This window comes from Micropterus salmoides, unplaced genomic scaffold (assembly GCF_014851395.1).
Source record: "Micropterus salmoides isolate LMB-PRFRI ecotype aquatic unplaced genomic scaffold, ASM1485139v1 Ms_hic_scaffold_3187, whole genome shotgun sequence".
NCBI classification, from domain to species: domain Eukaryota; kingdom Metazoa; phylum Chordata; class Actinopteri; order Centrarchiformes; family Centrarchidae; genus Micropterus; species Micropterus salmoides.
The window spans coordinates 21,759-40,576 of NW_024042470.1; the positions used below are offsets into that span (position 1 = coordinate 21,759).

Below are 18,818 nucleotides of genomic sequence, written 5' to 3' on the forward strand. Positions count from 1 at the left end.
AGTCCGTGACCTTTAGCTCTCACTGGATCGGTTCGCAGCAGAGTGCGAAGCGGTTGGGATAAGGATTAGCACCTCTAAATCTGTGGCCATGGTTCTCAGCAGGAAACCGGTGGAGTGCCAACTCCAGGTAGGGAATGAGTCCTTACCCCAAGTGAAGTGGATATTCGAGGTACACCCGCCCTTCCCCAATCCACCATGAGCGACTCCAGAGAAGAATAGGGTCCATCCCCTATCAAGGAGTACGGTTCCAGAACCGAGACTGTGCGTGCAGGTTAGCCCCACCAGATCTAACTGGTAGCACTCCATCTCCCGCACAAGTTCCTTCTCCTTCTCCTACAGAGAGGTGACGTTCCACGTCCCCAGAGCCAGCCTCTGCTGCCCGGGTCTGGTCTGTCGATGCCCCTGACCCTCACCGCCACCCATGTGGCAGCGCACCCGGTGGATCTTCCTATGGTCCAAAGGATGGAGAGGGGGGTGTCACGTTGCTTTTTCGGGCTGTGCCCAGCTGGGCTCCGTGGCAAGCCCGGCCACCAGGTGCTCGCCGGCGAGCCCTCCCTCTGGGCCTGGCTCCAGATGGGGGCCCCAGGCTTCCTCTGAGCAGGGTCTCTCCTCCTCTTCCTCGGTTTTTCATCAGGGGTCTTCATCATCAGGGCATTTTTATTTTTATGCCAATTGACTCACAGATGAATCAGTTGTCCCTGGTATGAGCAGCAACATTTCACAATTGCCTGAAAGTGTTCGTGTGGAAGCAGAAGTTTTCACATCCAGCATGTTTAGATTTAAATGTTTTATGTGGACACTGCCTCAGACACCACTAATCGGCCCAGGGGACAGTTCTGGCAGTGTTGTACTGTGGATCCTGCTTTTACTCATCAAATATTGGAGACACATTGTAGCAAGGATTAGAGTGGGAACATATAGCTAAATTACTGCTTCCTGACAACTGTGCACTGTAGTCTTGGCAGATGACAGTGCTCTCTCTTTATTGTGGTCATTTTTCTTTTTGCCAAGGCGGAGCACACTTTGCCAGAAAGCTTCCTCCCTGCTGTAAAATTGCGTGAAAATCTGTGGGGGAAAAAGTGTCTCGTTTTCTCTCCCTCGTCTTTCTTTCTCCACCCTACTCCCTTGTTCTCTCCCTCCCTCTGTGGGCGTTTGGTACACTAAGTGCTTCATGATTGCCAGGGCCGTGAGGAGGCACAATCGGCAGAGGCTTCAACAGCCCTCAGCCAAGTGTCCTTGCTTCCCCAAGTGGTTTTTCTGGCAGTGTTTTGGTTGAGTGACACGTTATCCAGTCCAGATAGTGGCGTTCAACAACAATTCTGCATGGCAACATGATGGAGGAATTTCCATAACAACTCCTGTGTTGTTCATACATAGAGTAATATGTCACGCAGGCTCACCACATTTGGAATGCCTAGACAGTAAAAGTGCTTATGTGTATTTCAGCCGTCTGCTGCAGCCTGTTAACACTGAGGTATAGAAGGAAACACCTGGGAAGGTGAGAGAATTGATATGTGTGCACAGGAATGATTAAATGTTTCTCATTTGGATCCACACCGTTCTGGTGAAAATTAGACACAACCTATATTTGTCTATCCTAGAGGGGAACATTTTGTCATACTGCTGCTTCATGTGGAGTCGACACGTCAGAAAATGAAGGAAAAACCCCAAGATATTCATATTTAAAGAGCTAGAACAAGTGAATCTGTGGTATTTTTCGTTTAAACAATGACTTAAAATGATTCCTTGAATATCAAAAACTTTGTCTCATTCATTTCTTAGCTGACAAGAAAACATGCTTTTTTTTGAGTTGATTGAGTTATTTACTCACTCCAGAGAGTTTCATTCTAAAACATAAATTTAACCCCTTTTACTTCCTCAGATGAAATGTTTAACTGTGTACATTGTATCCAGCTTTAGATCTTACTGTACAAAATACTAATATTCTACAACTGACACCATTTAAACAACTTAATTGTAGGCAATAACGCATCTTACATAAGCAGTAACGACCTCCTAAGACAAGTGAATATTTGAGTGTGTGGATTACTACGCTTGGATGTGTGTCCGCTGTGTTGATGTTGTGCAGAGCTATGATTCTTATCAGTGTGTTGCTGACAGCGGGAGCTCTGCTGACTTTTGTCAAACTGATGATGAGGGTGAAGGAAGTTGGGGGATATTGTACTTCATAAGGATGCACGAATCCTTCTTTTAATTTTATTTTTTTTAGACACCAATTTGTGGCTCAAAAGAGGACAAAAGGTTTTAGATATAACCCCACGTGGATTATCATTTTTATGTATGTAACAGAAGAACATACAGTTTTGATTGATATTAGAGTAAGTCTCCGAAACACCTAATGTTGCCCTGATGTAGATCTGAATACTAGCCTCTTTATTCATTGCATTCATCACAATTTCTGTTTCCAGACAGTGTCAGCCATGATGCATCAGCTAGTTATTAATTAAAGCTATTTCTGATAAACAGTGTTAATGCCTTATAATCCCACCCACTCTGTTTGGGTCAGTTGTTTGTGTTTACCAGTTTGAAACTGATACAGTCACCGCTAAAAGTTAGTTTTTTAATTGGTGAACTCTATTGGGCGGCTGTGGCTCAGGAGATAGAGCGGGTTGCCTGTTAATCTGAAGATCGGCGGTTCAATGCCTGGCTCCTCCAGGCTGCATGTCGATGTGTCTTTGTGCAAGATACTGGTGGCTATTCCACCGGTGTGTGAATGTGAATGTTTGAGCACATAGGCTCAGTGGTATGAATGTGTGTGAATGCGATGTAGTGTAAAAGCAATTTGAGTGGTTACAAAGAATAGAAAGGCGCTATACAAATACAGAGCATTTACGTTTACTCTGAGAGAATCTTTGAACCCAAGTGTTGTAGCAGCTGACTGATTAATTCACTCCGATCTATTTGTTACACACATATTGTTCAATTCCACACACACACACACATATGCACACTGACCCCCTTCCTCAAAGGTTAGGGTTTCAATTTTGGATTTATTCACGGACTTTAAAAAGATTTATTAAAAGCCTATTTCTTTTCATGTATTATCATAATAGACTGTATATTAACTTATTGGGAGAAAATCTGTAGTTCTATGTAAAGTCAATGAGCACCCTCGTAAAGCCAAAATGCCACGATCCTTGAAGCCTCTGCAAAGATTCGACTGTGACATTGGCAGTCGAATCAGGCTCCTTCTCTCTGTCGAAAGGTTGCAAAAAAAGTCTACCAGCACCTCTGCGGTTTGAATTAAACAAATTAGAATATAATGTGTTAATTGAGTAATCTTCAGAGGCGCATGTTAGGAGATTATTCTCATTTCAGTATTAATGTTTCATGGCTAGATGGACCTTTGAAAATCTCTTCTTCTCCTCCCCTTGCTAGTGGCCAGTTTGCTGTGGTCAGAAGATGTCGGCACAGGAGTACAGGCGTGGAGTATGCCGCCAAATTCATCAAGAAGCGACGCAGCAAGTCGAGTCGCAGAGGGGTGACTAGGGAGGATATCGAGCGAGAGGTGAGCATCCTGAAGGAGATCCAGCACCCCAACATCATCATGCTCCACGAAGTCTTTGAAAACAAGGCAGAGGTCATCCTGATCCTGGAGCTGTGAGTGTCTTCTTTTTTTATTCTTCTGTACTCATCATAACTGGGCAAATTGAGATTTTTGTTTTTAAATCCAGAAGTAGGAGTTATTATAATATTACAACACATCAACAGCATATAAGTTTTTAGATTCAAACCTTCACAAAATGGTAGTATAAGGTTCCTAAAACATAATAGGGGACTTGCATAAAAGATACTGAAAAACACACCAATTATTCACAAAATAAGGCATGTTGCCATCGTTCTGCTTGATACAACACATACCTTTTTACAAAATATTTTTTCGAACATACATTGGGGAGAACAAGTATTTGATACAGGAAACGTATAATCTCTGTAATTGCAAACAAAGGTTTCTGTACCAAGTATTAAGTTCTGCTTTTCTGATGTATCAAATACTTATGTCATGCAAATTAATTATTTAAAAATCATACAATGTGATTTTTCTGGATTTTTGTTTTAGATTCTGTCTCTCACAGTTGAAGTATACCTATGATAAAAATTACAGACCTCTACATGCTTTGTAAGTAGGAAAACCTGCAAAATCAAATCAAATACTTGTTCTCCCCACGTATAGTGAGCCATATAAATTAATTTAGGGAGAACCCAGGATTTTGATCATAGCCTTGTGGTGTTTGTATCATCTGATATGTGTTAAAATCCTTGCTGACCCTACAGTCTCTAGTGTGTTGTCTGTGGAGCCCCTCACTCTGCTGTCCTCTGAGCCATCATGAGAAGGGTTCCTTCATTTTACCTGAAACACCTTGTTTTCTCTAAGGTTTCAAAACTATGTTTGACCTAAAAATATGTCATTTGAAATTACTTATATTAAAGATAATTGCTCTATTAGACAACAGTTAAGTTGAATTTAATAAAATAACCCTAGCTTAGAGTAATTTAGCTGACCCCATAAGTGTTTTCTGACATTCTAGCTTTAGGTATTTCTCACATGTCCTTGTCATGCAGACAACAATAGACTGATTAGTTCAACAATATGAACACTATTTCAGTGAATATCAGAGAAACTACTTTTACACTTCAAATTCCAAATTAAATATGCATTTCAGTGTTACAGTATTACACTTCCATAAAGTTAAGGCACTCGCAAGAGCCAGATTTTAAAAGGGATGGTCACAAACGAAGCTGCAGAAGCCGAACAATCTTGACTATTAGTCTGTATGGGTGAAGCTCCAAAAACGCTCAATCATCTAAATTTTCAACTTTCATCAGACCCTTCCTTCCTTTTTGTTAAAAAGTGTAGAGAGCCTTGATAACCAGACAAGAGCTTTGTAAAGCTCCCTTCAGAGCCTAAAAAGAATAGTCGTACTTCTTATAATAAGTAAACTGAACTTCATGTGTACAATCGGTGGACTTTTTTTAAAAAGCGTATATTAAAACTAAATAGTTTTTGCCCACTTTTTCAAAACTAAAATAATTGTCAGGTGTTGATTATAAGTTCTCATAGGTACCACTACTCAGGGTAGATTGATTATAAACTGTGGCTGTATCTGTAACCTGTTTTGACTGCTGCTTAGAAAAAAGTGACCTATTCTAAGCAGAATACAGTCCTCCTCAATTACTGGTTCTGACTTACAGCCAGCAGTAATGAGTGTAACTTTGGGAGCTACAGTAGCCAGACAACATTTCTGGCTACTGATCACATACAATAGAATTACAAGGAAGAAATAGCCAGCAAAAAATCCACCCTGACCTGCAGTATAGCGCGTGCATAAATAATAAGTCCATGGCTCATTTCCAGCTCAGCTAACTGGTAGAGCTGGTCACTATTACTATACATAATATCTCGAGGCTTGATTTAATGTTTGTTAAAATGAACGACATTCAATAAACACCATTAGCTTTGCACCAACCAGTACAAAAATGATCTCTATCATTCTTACACCACTGTAAAAATATTTTAGACAACACAGAATTTAAATAATTAGGTTGTAGTAGCACTGCACCATCCTCCAAAGAGTGACCTCATCAAGGCAAGCTATCAGTAATCAAAGCTGGAAGCACATGATGTTGTTTTCTTCCTCGTAAACATTGTTTCCTCATTCCCAAAACACAAAATAAGTGTTCTTGTTACAGGAGCCATCAACTTGTGTTGATGCATCTGATTAGATTATTGCCCCCACTCTTAACTTTAAAGGATGTTTCACACACAGTAAGAACAGGAACAACTGGTCCTATTGCCTTATAATATCCCCTGCAATCAGTTATCTGAATATATTTGTGGATGAAAATATGCTGTTCAGTTGCACAGTGACGCTTGAGTTTATATTTACAATGCCCAGTCAAAATAATTTTACTCCCCCATAGTTTAGTCCACTTCCAACTGAAGGCTCATTATCTTTTGAAAACTGAGCTCACAAGATTTGGACGGCTCCTGCAAGGAAACTAAAATGTTCCAGTGTGTCAACAACCAAATGTGTCTGTCCAGTAGCAGGTTGGCTGTGCAATAATACGCACTACTTGCACCTCAATGCTATCGTCTCATTTTTGAAAATAAGAAAATATGAATACTATGTCGTTGTGGAGCGGTGTGGCATCAGATTCCTTGTGAGCATGTTGATAAACCTGCGAAACAGCCTAAAACAAAAAGATTAGCCTTGAAGCTGGGGTAGGTAACGTTAGAGAAACTATCAACAGACAGCTAGATTTTGAAAGTAGACAGTCTGGTAGGCTGTGCTTATCACAGTCATGCGACAGCCTCAGATACCGGATTTATTTTCGGAATGTAAAGAGAATTTCAACAAATAACAGAAAATGCTTCTGAAATAAATTGCCTACTCCTGCTTTATCAGAGTTGCTTAAGTGCAGACAGTTTTCAGTGTGTGGTGATGCCACTGCTGAAACTGTATCATTCAACCCTTAAGGGAGGATCCATCGATTAACTTTTCTTTTGAGTTAATCAAATCAGTTTTTCTTTGTGGCTGAGACAATTACTTCTGAGGTGCCTTTTAATACAATGCATTATAACCAGTAGCTCCAATGGGACACTTTCTGTTCTATTTCATAAGTTATTTGATTACTTGTGACATCCTGTCAATGGTTCATATTGTTATATCTTAGAAATCATAAGAGGTTTTATAGATTGTAGAAGTCAATGATGCTCGCAGCAGCTGGGAAATTCTAGGTGTGGTGGTCTTTGTTATTATTGGTGTTTTTGTGGCGGTCAGACTTAAACATCTCACTTGGGAGGGTTTTCAGTGATGTATCTCACCTGATCTGCCTGGACCCTAAAGCGTGTACAAGACTGGCCCATTATCTCTCGCTCTCTTCCAGCTGGCATCCATCCTGTACATTGTTTTGCTGAGTTTGTCTCCATCTAACACCTCCACAGCACATATAGTGTCTCTCACACATTCAAGCTTTGCTCTCACTGAGGATATTGCTCACTTCCACACTGCATTGTTTAATTGTGTCAAGTTAAATTTAAATAATTTTTTTTCACACTCCCTGAGCTGTTTTGTGACAAGGGAAATTGGATCTAGAGCTGACTGTTCAGAAGGAAGCTTCAGTGTTTAAAAAGATGTAACTGTAATCTAATATCATGACCTCTGTTCTGCAGTCTGTGGGAGTATGGCAGTTTATTTTCTTTACCAGTCTGTCGCGCTGATCTGGCAGAGGTGCGCCTGTCTCCCGTGTGCCCGCCTCCTCCTGCATGCCGTCTCACCTGCGTGCCGCCCCGCTCTGCATCGGCAGCCGCGTGTGACCGTGCGTGCGCCCTGGCGCATCCTCGACCAGGTGAATTAGATTGAGCAATCAGAAGCTCGCACACACTTCAATCAGCGGGAGCATATAACGCAGTCATTTGGCTGGTGGAAAGGGACTGACATGACGGAATGAGCAGCACACATCCACTGCGGGGAATGAGACTTTTGATTTGACGGGCTATCGGTAAGCTCACTTGAATGTTGTTTAAATCTTTTCTGTTTAGGTGTTAATATGGGTGTGTTAAAGTTGTCGCTGCATGGTTGAAGAGAGGGAGAAACTATGTTCAAATGCATGGATATATATGGTTAAAATGTGTGGGTTTTCTACCTAATTTGTGTAAAAGAATGCTTAAATAGTAAGCCAAAATTGGTTTGTTAAAGATTAATTAAATGCATAATTAGTTTGGTGAAATGTGAAGAATAATATTGAATTTAAATATACTTACCGTTTTTGAAATATTTACCTTGACTTGTGTTTACTGTGGAAATACCTGTTTATTCAAAATGCTTTTTATTTCTGTGTTTAAAGGTTTTTCACCTATACTGTTCAACTCCTGTTCAATTATTCAAATAAATTATTCTGAGTGAAATCCGAAGTCTGGTCCTTGTCAAGTGTGGACACCTCGCAGTTAAAAGAAACACTTGACAGTGAAAAACCGGCCTGACAGTAGGAAACCGGCCGTGACAAGTGAAGACTCCACAAGAGCCCACCACAAAGAGGGAGAAGACTCCACCTGGGGGCCTGGAGGAAATCAACTACCTGCCGTTCACCTGTCAGTCCAACAGCCAAAAAAGGCAACATGGCCGAGTCCAAGTCACTCGAAGAGCTGAAAACAGAGCGAACTACAGTAAAGAGACTTTTTTCCCGACTCACCAACCATATAACGAGGACCCACATGGAGATGTCTGTGGAGGAGCTGCAAGATAACTTCAAAAGACTCACAGCAGAGGGCGCTAAAGTGATGGATGCAAATGAGGAGCTTGAGGCTGCTTACATTGCACAGGGCAAAGGAACCGAAGCAGAGGGCGCACCTGAGTTAAGCGACCAACAGAGAGCTGACATAGAGAAGACGGAGAAAGAGTGTGAGCAGAAGTTAAAAGAGGTAAAGCACCTTGTCCAGGAGACATTATGGGCCTCATGTGGTGAAAGAGAACTGACCCTTGCTCTAAAAGCTGCAGAGGCAGAGTGCGAGAACGTCTCCTCCACTCAGCCTGACACACCCCTGGAGGCATATGACTTTATGCTCCGCCATTTAGAGAGCCTGGTGCACAAAGCCAAAGAAGCGCACCAGACCTGGAACCGCTGGGCTCCACGAGCCGAGAAGCAAGATTTCAATCGTCGGCTAACGGAGCTCGAAACCCTCCTTCCCAAGCTGGTGTCGAGGAAGGCCGCCCTGATTGGAGCAGCAAGTATTAAAGAGGACAGCAACAGAGTACCTGTCACAGCCCACAGCGCAGCCCCTGTTGCAGCCATAAAGCTAAAAGCCACAGCTTTACCAAAGTTTACCGGCAGCCAGCGTGAGTATTACAGATGGAGGAAAGAATGGGAGGCTCTACAGAAGCAAGGTGAACCAACCGGATCCAAAGAGGTGAAGAAATTTCAACTACTTGATAGCCTCGACGAAAGAGTGGCCAAGGATCTACGGCTCTCTACTTACACCTCAGCAGACGAGATCTTCAGAGTCCTAGAGAACCGCTACGGAAACCAAGCCACCATCGCTATTGAGATTGTCGAGGAGCTACAAGCTATCCCACCTGTTCGTGGTAACCACCCAAGAAGAATCGTAGAGCTCATCCAAGCAGTGGAAAAGGCCCTCTATGATTTAAATGAACTGAGCAATGCAGATGCCATAAAAAACCCACTAGTAATAAAATCCATCGAGAGCAAGCTGCCAGAGTCCCTGAAGAAAGACTGGCTTACCCACGCTGCTGACCCAAGAAATGCTGTAAGCCACCAGAACCGCTTTGACAAGCTACTGGCATACCTCCAATCCCAAGAGTCTATCTACGAGCAGTTAGAACAGCTGAGAGACATCGACCCTGCCAAGGAGAAGACCAGGTTTCAAACAAAGCATGCCCGAACAAGGACAACTAAATCCAGCAGTGAATTAGGAGGCTGCATCATCTGCGGGATCCAAAACACAAAAGAAAGCTCTACATCTGCAGGAGGTTTAGAACCACCACAAAGCTCCAGGAAAAGAGGGACGCAGTGCAACAGCTCGGAGCCTGCAAGAGGTGCCTCGAAATCCACAATGAACCCTGCAGAAAAACTACTTACCTGTGTGGGAATCCAGAGTGCAGAGACCAACACCACTACCTTCTCTGTCCCTTACCCAGACAGCTGTCCCAAAGACCCAAGTTTGGTCCGGTGAGAGCTGAGGGGAAAAATTACACCGAGGCCCAGGAAGAGTTTCTTTCCAAACTTTCACCTGAGCTAGCGCAGCAGTGTCGCAATGCTTTCTGCAACATCGCATCTCGAGCATACAACTCCACTGCAGCAGAGAGAGGAGAGAGAGGCCTTCTGGAGGAGACTGGTCTGCACGAGTACCCTGTGATCCTGATGCTCCTTAACGTCACTGCCAATGACGGGCAAAGAATCGGAACACTTATTGACCTGGCGTCTGACACAAATTACATAACCCACAGAGCTGCAAGCAAGCTGAACCTTCGCAGTGAAGATGTCGCACTAGTCGTCCATGGCGTCGGAGGGATGAAAGTATCTGTCGCTACAAAGCGCTACCTCCTCAAGATCAGAGTCAGGACTCCAAAAGGAACTCTGAAGTCTCACCAACTGATCTGCTACGGACTTGACAAAATTGCAGAGGTGCACCGACATGTTCAACCTGACAAGCTGCAGAAAATCTTTCCTGATGTTCCCCTCAAAGACTTCATCAGACCCAGAGAAATCCAGCTTCTGATCAGCCACAAAGAAGGCCAGCTGGTGCCCCAAAAAATCCGTTCAATTGGTGACCTGGTGCTCTGGGAGGGTCCACTAGGCAAGACAGTCGGGGGCATGCATCCAGACCTCTTTGAGGAAGTCACCCTGATGGCCCATTCGTCCAAGACTCACTTCGCCAGATCAATGAGAACTTCAGCAGTCAAATATCTCGAATTCAAGACAGACCCAATTTCCTGCCAGTATCCCGACCACCCCGAGACCCAGTCTAACACAGCCACCAGCAGCAAAGACTTTCTGAAGTGGTGGAGGTGGGAGAGCATCGGAGCCGCCTGTCAGCCGAGATGTGGAGGGTGTCGCTGCGGGAACTGCCAGCCAGGGGGAAAGGAGATAACTCTTGCAGAAGAAAGGGAGATGGAGATCATAAGAAATGGTTTGACATACACGACTGGAGATGTACACAGCACCGAACCACACTGGCATGCTAAGTATCCGTGGACAGAAGATCCAGCAACCCTGCCAAACAACAGGAAAGCAGTAGAGGCAACATTCCTCAGAACTGAGAAGCAGCTATCAAAAGAACCTGAGTGGAAGGCGGCCTACGCTGCACAGATCCATGAGATGGTGAACCGCAGGGCCGCAATGAAGCTGTCCAAAGACATTCTGCAGAGTTGGACCGGGCCAGTGTGGTACATAAGTCATCTCATTGCACTAAACCCACACTCAGTCTCCACCCCAGTCAGACTAGTGTGGAACAGCAGCCAAAAGTGCAGAGGTCTCAGTCTGAACGACATCCTCATCAAAGGTCCTGATGTCCTGAACCCAATCCGAGCTGTCTTATTGAGGTTCCGAACTGGTGTCTACGCTGCCCTTGGAGACATCCGGAAGATGTACAACTCTGTCTGGCTGGAAGATCGAGAGGTCCACCTGCACAGATTCCTGTGGCGTGACAGTGAAGATGCCGAAATAGAAGATTTTGCCATAACAAGAGTCAACATCGGAGACAAACCTGCCGGTTGCATAGCCCAAGTCGCCATGCGAGAAACTGCGAACTTACCTTCATTCAGTCACTTCAAGGAAGAGAGACGCGTGCTGGGAGAAGATGTATACGTCGACGACATCCTGACTTCACATAACGACCTTGACCATCTGAAATGCCTCACAGCCAACATCAAACACATCCTGAAAGCTGGAGGATTCCACATAAAGCCCTGGGTTTACTCCATTCAAGGTGGGAGGAAAGAACCCAAGGATGAGATACCAAAGACTATGATCCTACCAAACCAGCTGACAAAAGACGACAACAAAGCCCTTGGCCTTGGTTACACCATCAATGACGACAAACTCCATGTCATGGTTGCAGTTAACTTCTCAAAGAAAAGGAGAAAGATGCGCCTTGGTCAAAACCTGCTCAGACAGGAGGTCAGAAATCAAACACCTGATCCACTCACCAGACGAGAGCTGCTAAGCCAGGTTTCTAGCCTGTATGACCCACTCGGCCTTGTGACTCCTGTCAAACAAAAGGGTGCCATCCTGGTCAGGAGAGCTTTTCAAGAAGCCAAGGTAAAATACTGGCTAGAAGACTCGTGGGATGCTGCTTTGTCTGAAGGTCTCAGAGAAGACGCTATAAAGCTATTGGAAGAATATGCTGACCTGAGCCAACTTCGTTTCACCAGATCCCTGACTCCACCAGATCTCTGCGCAGAGCCCAGTGCAATCACATTCTCTGATGGCAGCCAACACGCATATGGCGCAGTGATGTATCTTCGCTGGAGTTGCAGCCGTGGTGTCGTTGTGAGACTGGTCGAATCCAAATCCAAGCTGACCCCCCTTGACCACAAAGGGGATCCTGTAAAAGCTGAGATATGCGGAGCAGTCTTCGCAGCCCGCCTCAAGACCTACTTCCAGAGACACTGCCGACTCCAGGTCAAGAAATGGTATCATCTTGTCGACAGTCAAACAGTCCTGGGTGCAATACAGCGTGAGAGTTATGGCTACCAGACTTTCTTCGCAAATCGCGTTGGTGAGATCCAGAGCAGTACCGACGTCCAAGACTGGTGGTGGATTCCAGGGCCAGCAAACATCGCAGATATCATCACTAGAGGGGCCAGTCCAGATGCCCTAACTGAGGACTCCGAGTGGCAGTCGGGTCCAAAGTTCCTCCAACTTCCTGACGATGAGTGGCCAAAGAAATCCGCCAGAGACGTCGCAGCCCAAGCTCGGACAAAGTCACAAGGATCCAGAAAAAAACATTCGTAGCACTACTCTCCAGATGTCGCCTGAAAACGGCACAAAATCCAGCCCAGCTAGAGTATGAAAGACCACCAGCAGGAGCAGCAGTCCGGCATCTAGTCGATGGAAAGCGCTTCAGCAACCTGAGAAGGCTGATTGGGACTGTGGCTTGGATCTGGAGAGCAGCTAAAAAGTTCTTAAGTGCCAAAACCAGAGACCAAGAAAAGTGGGAGGCAGTACCATCCTCGGGTATCCTTACAGTCAGAGAGAGACGGGACGTGTTTCGAGACCTTTGCCTAGCAGCACAAGAGGGCGTCAACTTCCCAGGCACCACAACAGACAGATTAGTCGTCTACAGAGACCAAACAAGTGGACTTCTAGTTTGTGGTGGGAGAATCCAGACCTTCAAAGAAGACCGCAGAGCTGTTCCCCTCCTACCTTTCCAAGCCTGGTTATCTACCCTGCTAGCCAGAGAAGCACACAGTAAGGGACATGAAGGTGTGGCGGGAACCCTGCTGCGGATGAGGATAAAGGCGTGGGTCATCAGAGGAAGGGTCATTGCCCAAAAAGTCGTTGACAAGTGTATCGTCTGCAAGAAAGCAAAAGCAAGAACCTGCAAGCAAATAATGGGAAACTTACCTGATGAGAGGTCTAGTCCTGCTGCACCATTCGAGTTTACGTCCGTTGACCTGTTTGGACCTTACCATGTGAAGGATGATGTCAAAAAGAGAGTGACCATGAAAGTATGGGGCGTCGTGTTTTGCTGTATGTCCAGCCGAGCCATTCATGTCGAGCTGGCAAACACACTATCAACAGAGAGCTTCCTGCTTACCTACCAGAGATTCACCGCTGTCCGAGGCCATCCCCGTAAAATCTGGTCTGATCCTGGTACGAACTTTGTCGGAGCGAGACCTGTCCTAAAGAGATGTACACTTACCTGAATCAACAGAGCAAAGAGTCACTTGAAGAGTATGCTGCCAAAAATGAGACGACCTGGATGTGGAAAATCCTCCCGGCCGATTCACCTCACCGAAACGGAGCCGCCGAAGCTGCTGTCAGAGTCACCAAGAGAGCCCTCCAAAGCCTTGGCAATGTAGAAGGTCTTACCTTCAGTGAGTTCCTGACAGTGCTCCAGCTAGCTGCTAATCTTGCCAATGAGAGACCCATTGACGCCAGAGTCCAAAGCCGAGAAGAGCGCATCCAGTACATCACGCCAAACAACTTATTGCTTGGTCGAGCTACACAAAGTGGAGACTTCAAAACTGTCGACTACACCACCTACCCATTCAAGAGGCTCAAAGAAGTGCAAACGATAGTAAACAACTTCTGGAAGTCCTGGAGCCAACTTGCTGGCCCGAACCTGTTCATTCGCAGTAAGTGGCATACTGCTGAAAGGAACGTTACCATTGGAGACATAGTTTGGCTCTGCGACCAAAATGCACTGAGAGGGCAGTTCAGGCTTGCAAGAGTCATCGGCGCAAATCCTGATTTCAGAGGTGTCGTTCGAGATGTTCATGTGAGAGTCTCCCCAAGTTCCAGCATCTCTGTGAGAAGCTCAAGACCTGGTGCCGCAGATCCTGGATCAAGTACCATACTGCATCGGGACGTCCGGCGCCTTGTGGTCCTCATACCATGGGAGGATCAAGTCAGAGACCAGCCCACCTGAGAGTACGATCTTTCCGGGCGCCGCCACGTAAAGATCGAGTGGGAGGTGTCGCGCTGATCTGGCAGAGGTGCGCCTGTCTCCCGTGTGCCCGCCTCCTCCTGCATGCCGTCTCACCTGCGTGCCGCCCCGCTCTGCATCGGCAGCCGCGTGTGACCGTGCGTGCGCCCTGGCGCACCCTCGACCAGGTGAATTAGATTGAGCAATCAGAAGCTCGCACACACTTCAATCAGCGGGAGCATATAACGCAGTCATTTGGCTGGTGGAAAGGGACTGACATGACGGAATGAGCAGCACACATCCACTGCGGGGAATGAGACTTTTGATTTGACGGGCTATCGGTAAGCTCACTTGAATGTTGTTTAAATCTTTTCTGTTTAGGTGTTAATATGGGTGTGTTAAAGTTGTCGCTGCATGGTTGAAGAGAGGGAGAAACTATGTTCAAATGCATGGATATATATGGTTAAAATGTGTGGGTTTTCTACCTAATTTGTGTAAAAGAATGCTTAAATAGTAAGCCAAAATTGTTTGTTAAAGATTAATTAAATGCATAATTAGTTTGGTGAAATGTGAAGAATAATATTGAATTTAAATATACTTACCGTTTTTGAAATATTTACCTTGACTTGTGTTTACTGTGGAAATACCTGTTTATTCAAAATGCTTTTTATTTCTGTGTTTAAAGGTTTTTCACCTATACTGTTCAACTCCTGTTCAATTATTCAAATAAATTATTCTGAGTGAAATCCGAAGTCTGGTCCTTGTCAAGTGTGGACACCTCGCAGTTAAAAGAAACACTTGACACAGTCTGTCATGGTGATTTAGCCCATGGACTCTGGGTCGCTGACACCCATTTGATAGGATCATTTGATTTGCTCCTGAGGAACTTACATGACGAGATGTAGTCATTGTTGTGTCAGTCGGGCTGCTTTTGTGTGGGCCGGTTGCTATGGGGTACAGCAGTTTATCCTTCCTGGATTTGATTGTCTGTCTGTACAGCTATGTAAAGTTGTCACAGTAGCTATACTGGGCAATAGATTGAGCACTCTATCCATTGACATGTGATGGAGTTGCTTATTTTCATAGACCTAATGATTAAAACTCAATATAGGAAATTACTTAAATCAGGGTTTTATGAATTAAGGATATGTCTTGTTTAGGGAATGATCCTATTCAAGTGAAATTGGCAGGCAGGCAATGACTCAGTGTTAATGCCAAGCTTGTGCCATTAATGCTCCTTAGCTGCTGACAGTTCACACTAAAGAGGACAATGTTGAGATATTCATTAACTTGTTTTTTTTGACTCTAGTAATGGACCTGACTGAGAGTTGTGACAGGGTCTGAAACTAAACGTACAATGTGCTGAATGTTGGGAATGCTTTGTCTTTAGTGCTTCATTTAATAAAGGTCATCTTACGGAGGAGATGGTAGAAGTTAGCCTGTTTTTATGTGTCTTTAAAAAGTGAATAATTTCAGTTTACTTGCCCTTCAGGGTCTTAATCAACAGTGGTACAACAATGTTCCTGGTTCTACACACATTACAGTTAGCATTCAAAGCTGGTAGGGTGACATAAGCACTGGGCAGGTAAAACAACAAGTTACATGCAGATGATAAAAATATTTTGCTCCACGTTGTGCCCCTTATCCTCCACATCCTCTCCTTCTCCTGCTGCACTCTGGGTAAATACAACTGTGACAGCAACTGTTCTTGACCAACCAGTACGAAAAGAAGCAGAGGTGACATGTTCGGGCAGAAACCTGCTTTCCTATGTGTGAATACGTTTACACCCTGTTAAACACTGAAGCAGATGGTGGAATAAACATCCGTGATATAGAGGGGGTGATGGGTGGGAGAAGGGGGTGGAGGTCCCAGCTGTGCAGCTGGTCTGGTGTTTCCTCCCGGAAGGGGTGGGAGGGGTGCGAATGGGTGTGTGTGCGCGCATGAGTGCATGTTTCTATTCCTGCAGAAAAAATTGAGAAAGCATTGATTGGTGTACAGTAATGGGAAAGTAATTTGTTTTCCCCAAATATTTTAAGGTACATTTTATATATATCTATATCGATAATAAAATAATAAACATCACCCACTCCTTTTGTATAGCTCTTTTTAATACAAGAAACACAGATCAAAGTACTTTACAGTAAAGAAATTGCATCCACCGAGTGCTTCACATGAAAATAGACAAAGAGTGAACATAAAAACTGGGATAGAATGCCAAAATTAATGGAAAATACTCAATAATAAAATAGAATATATAACATGAATAAATCACTTTTGCCCAAAACTAGCCAGAAATTAGTCCGGGTCAGTATTGTCCATTAAACGTCATAGATCAGAATAGTATTTAGTCTCAGTATTTCACTATTTCTGTGCCGTAATTCTGTTCACTTTCGTTGAGTTGATTGGCATTTGATTAATTAATAAATGTTTTTCATTATTTAGTGAATGATCACATTTGAACTCATGTATTGCTTTCTCTCCATAAACCTTCCATAAAAGTTATGTTTCTTCTTTTTAAGATAATAGTGTAAAAACTCAACTCTTTGTTGTTTTTAATGGAGTGTTTTCATTATTTAAACAGTGCTGGATAAAACAGACTCAGAATGTGTAAATTGGTCGCGCTCTAATGCACCAGGATGATTAGATTACATCAGCTCAGCTCTGTTAAGCAGGGATTTGTAGCTGGCTCTGATTTGAGAGATCTCGCATTTTTAATTCTCTCCCTCTTTCTCTCTCCTCGTCCAGCGTGGCCGGCGGTGAGCTCTTTGACTTTCTGGCAGAGAAGGAGTCGCTGAGTGAGGAGGAAGCCACTCAGTTCCTCAAGCAGATCTTGGATGGAGTCTTCTACCTGCACTCCAAACAAATTGCTCACTTTGACCTTAAGGTACTTCATCATCCGTCAGTCAAGTATTCCAAGCAAGAGCACTGCAAGTTTTTCAGATATTTGGTTAGCTTGTATTGTTCACACTGATATTTACTATAAACCTAAGCTGTGGCCTATTTCTATACTGCATACTAATGCTAAGCAGGTTTTAAATATGATTTACATTCAGAAATTACAGAACGAAGAATTAGAGCTGATAGGAGTCGTTGAGTAATAGATTAGTCAACTGAGAGAAAATTAAATCAGAACTTCTGTCTCTATCTCTGTATTTCTGTCTCTTTTTGACTGATGTTGAAAACAAGGAAATTGAAAATGCCACCTTGGGCTCTATATTGATTGAGTCAAACTATATTGACCATTTTGTATCGACAATAAGATCAATAAAGAAAACAATCAGCAGATTAATCAATAATGATCAAATGGGCTTGTGCTTGTGCCGACTTTTCCGGTCAGTCTGCTGTTAGAGACGCTATTGCAATGCACAACAGGCCTTTTGACTTGTCACAGTAGAAAAAGCATAGGTGTTATTAATAACATGAACAATGGCTGTGTCAGTGATTCTGCATGCACAAAACCAAGAGCCTGAAACTGAAGCTACTAACTGGAATTCAGCCATCATTCATTTTATGTTCGACTCCTGTGCTTTTCCTATTGTAACATGTCAAAATGTCTGCTTAGAAAGAGCCCTTTGGAAATTTTAAAAGCTACTCAAAGTTGTGAAACATAAAAAGAAACTGTGAATGCTGAAGATCCCAGAAAACAAAAATGGTTTTGCTTTCTCTTTGTAAAGTTGAATTGACAGTGGCATCCCAAGGTGGCAGTTTGATTTAAATATGTTGCCTCACTTTCTGTACAAACAGAAAAGTACTATACGCTGCCTTCTTGTATAATAACTGATAAAACTATATATTGAAATGAGTATATAATAGTATTTAGTATGGAGCAATGGACACCAAACTGTTTGTTGTTCGTAGATCCTTTGTTTCAGATTGTGAGATTTTACATGAAATCACTTTGGACACAGAAATGATGACATTAACTTGGTAAAGGTCATGTTATGTTAAGTTGAATATTTTCTTTGAAAAGAGTCGTCACATGCATGGCCAAAATCCCCCTCATGTTATCAGAGGTCACAGTAAAGTGTTGCTTGTTATTCAGCCTCCCTGAAGTACATGAAGTACATGCATTTTCCTAAATGCCAGCTCATTGGAGAATTGCATTTGCAGCGTTATGTGAATATGTGCCTCTTTTTGGACCTCACCTTTTATATCAGTTTCTCTTTGTATCTGTTTTTGTACCCAATGCATCTGTGGCTAATTACCATGACTAATCTGTTTTGGCTTATTTTTGGATTCTCTCCTTGTTATCATGGAGTATGTGTAATTTAAAACACCTGGGGGAAAAAGAGTAAAGGACAGAGTGTGCTCACAGCACAACAACACAGACACACTATTTAAGTATACGTGAGGCTCTTGAACATTTTATTACCTCTTTGTTATGGTGTATATTTGGGATAGTTCTTTTCTTAAATGTCAATCAATATCATTGATCAGTTGTCCGCTTACGGCTGCACATATGGCGTCTTCAGAATAAACAGTCCAGACTAACTCCTCCACTTACAGAACAATCTTCACAAATTGTACATCAGAGTTCAGGACATTCAGCCTCCAGGTCTGCAGAAAAGAATAACCTCTGTGGCCAGTTAGCCACTTCTGATCAATGCTAGAGCTTTTACCAACCACCGCAGCCTCCACTTTGGATATTAGCCACCGTTATTCACTGTCTAGCAGTGGCTTAGATTA

At 43.6% G+C, this 18,818-nt stretch overlaps 1 protein-coding gene across 1 annotated transcript in view; it reads left to right on the top strand.

The window, feature by feature from the left end:
* The first annotated feature begins 3,146 nt into the window (after positions 1-3,146).
* The window catches only part of LOC119884103 (death-associated protein kinase 1-like), a 30,147-nt gene continuing 14,475 nt past the window's right edge, over positions 3,147-18,818 (top strand). The window contains exons 1-3 of the mRNA XM_038694574.1: positions 3,147-3,226; positions 3,400-3,621; positions 16,878-17,016. Coding sequence (XP_038550502.1) covers positions 3,147-3,226; positions 3,400-3,621; positions 16,878-17,016 — 441 coding nt within the window. The remainder of the gene's footprint in view (positions 3,227-3,399; positions 3,622-16,877; positions 17,017-18,818) is intronic.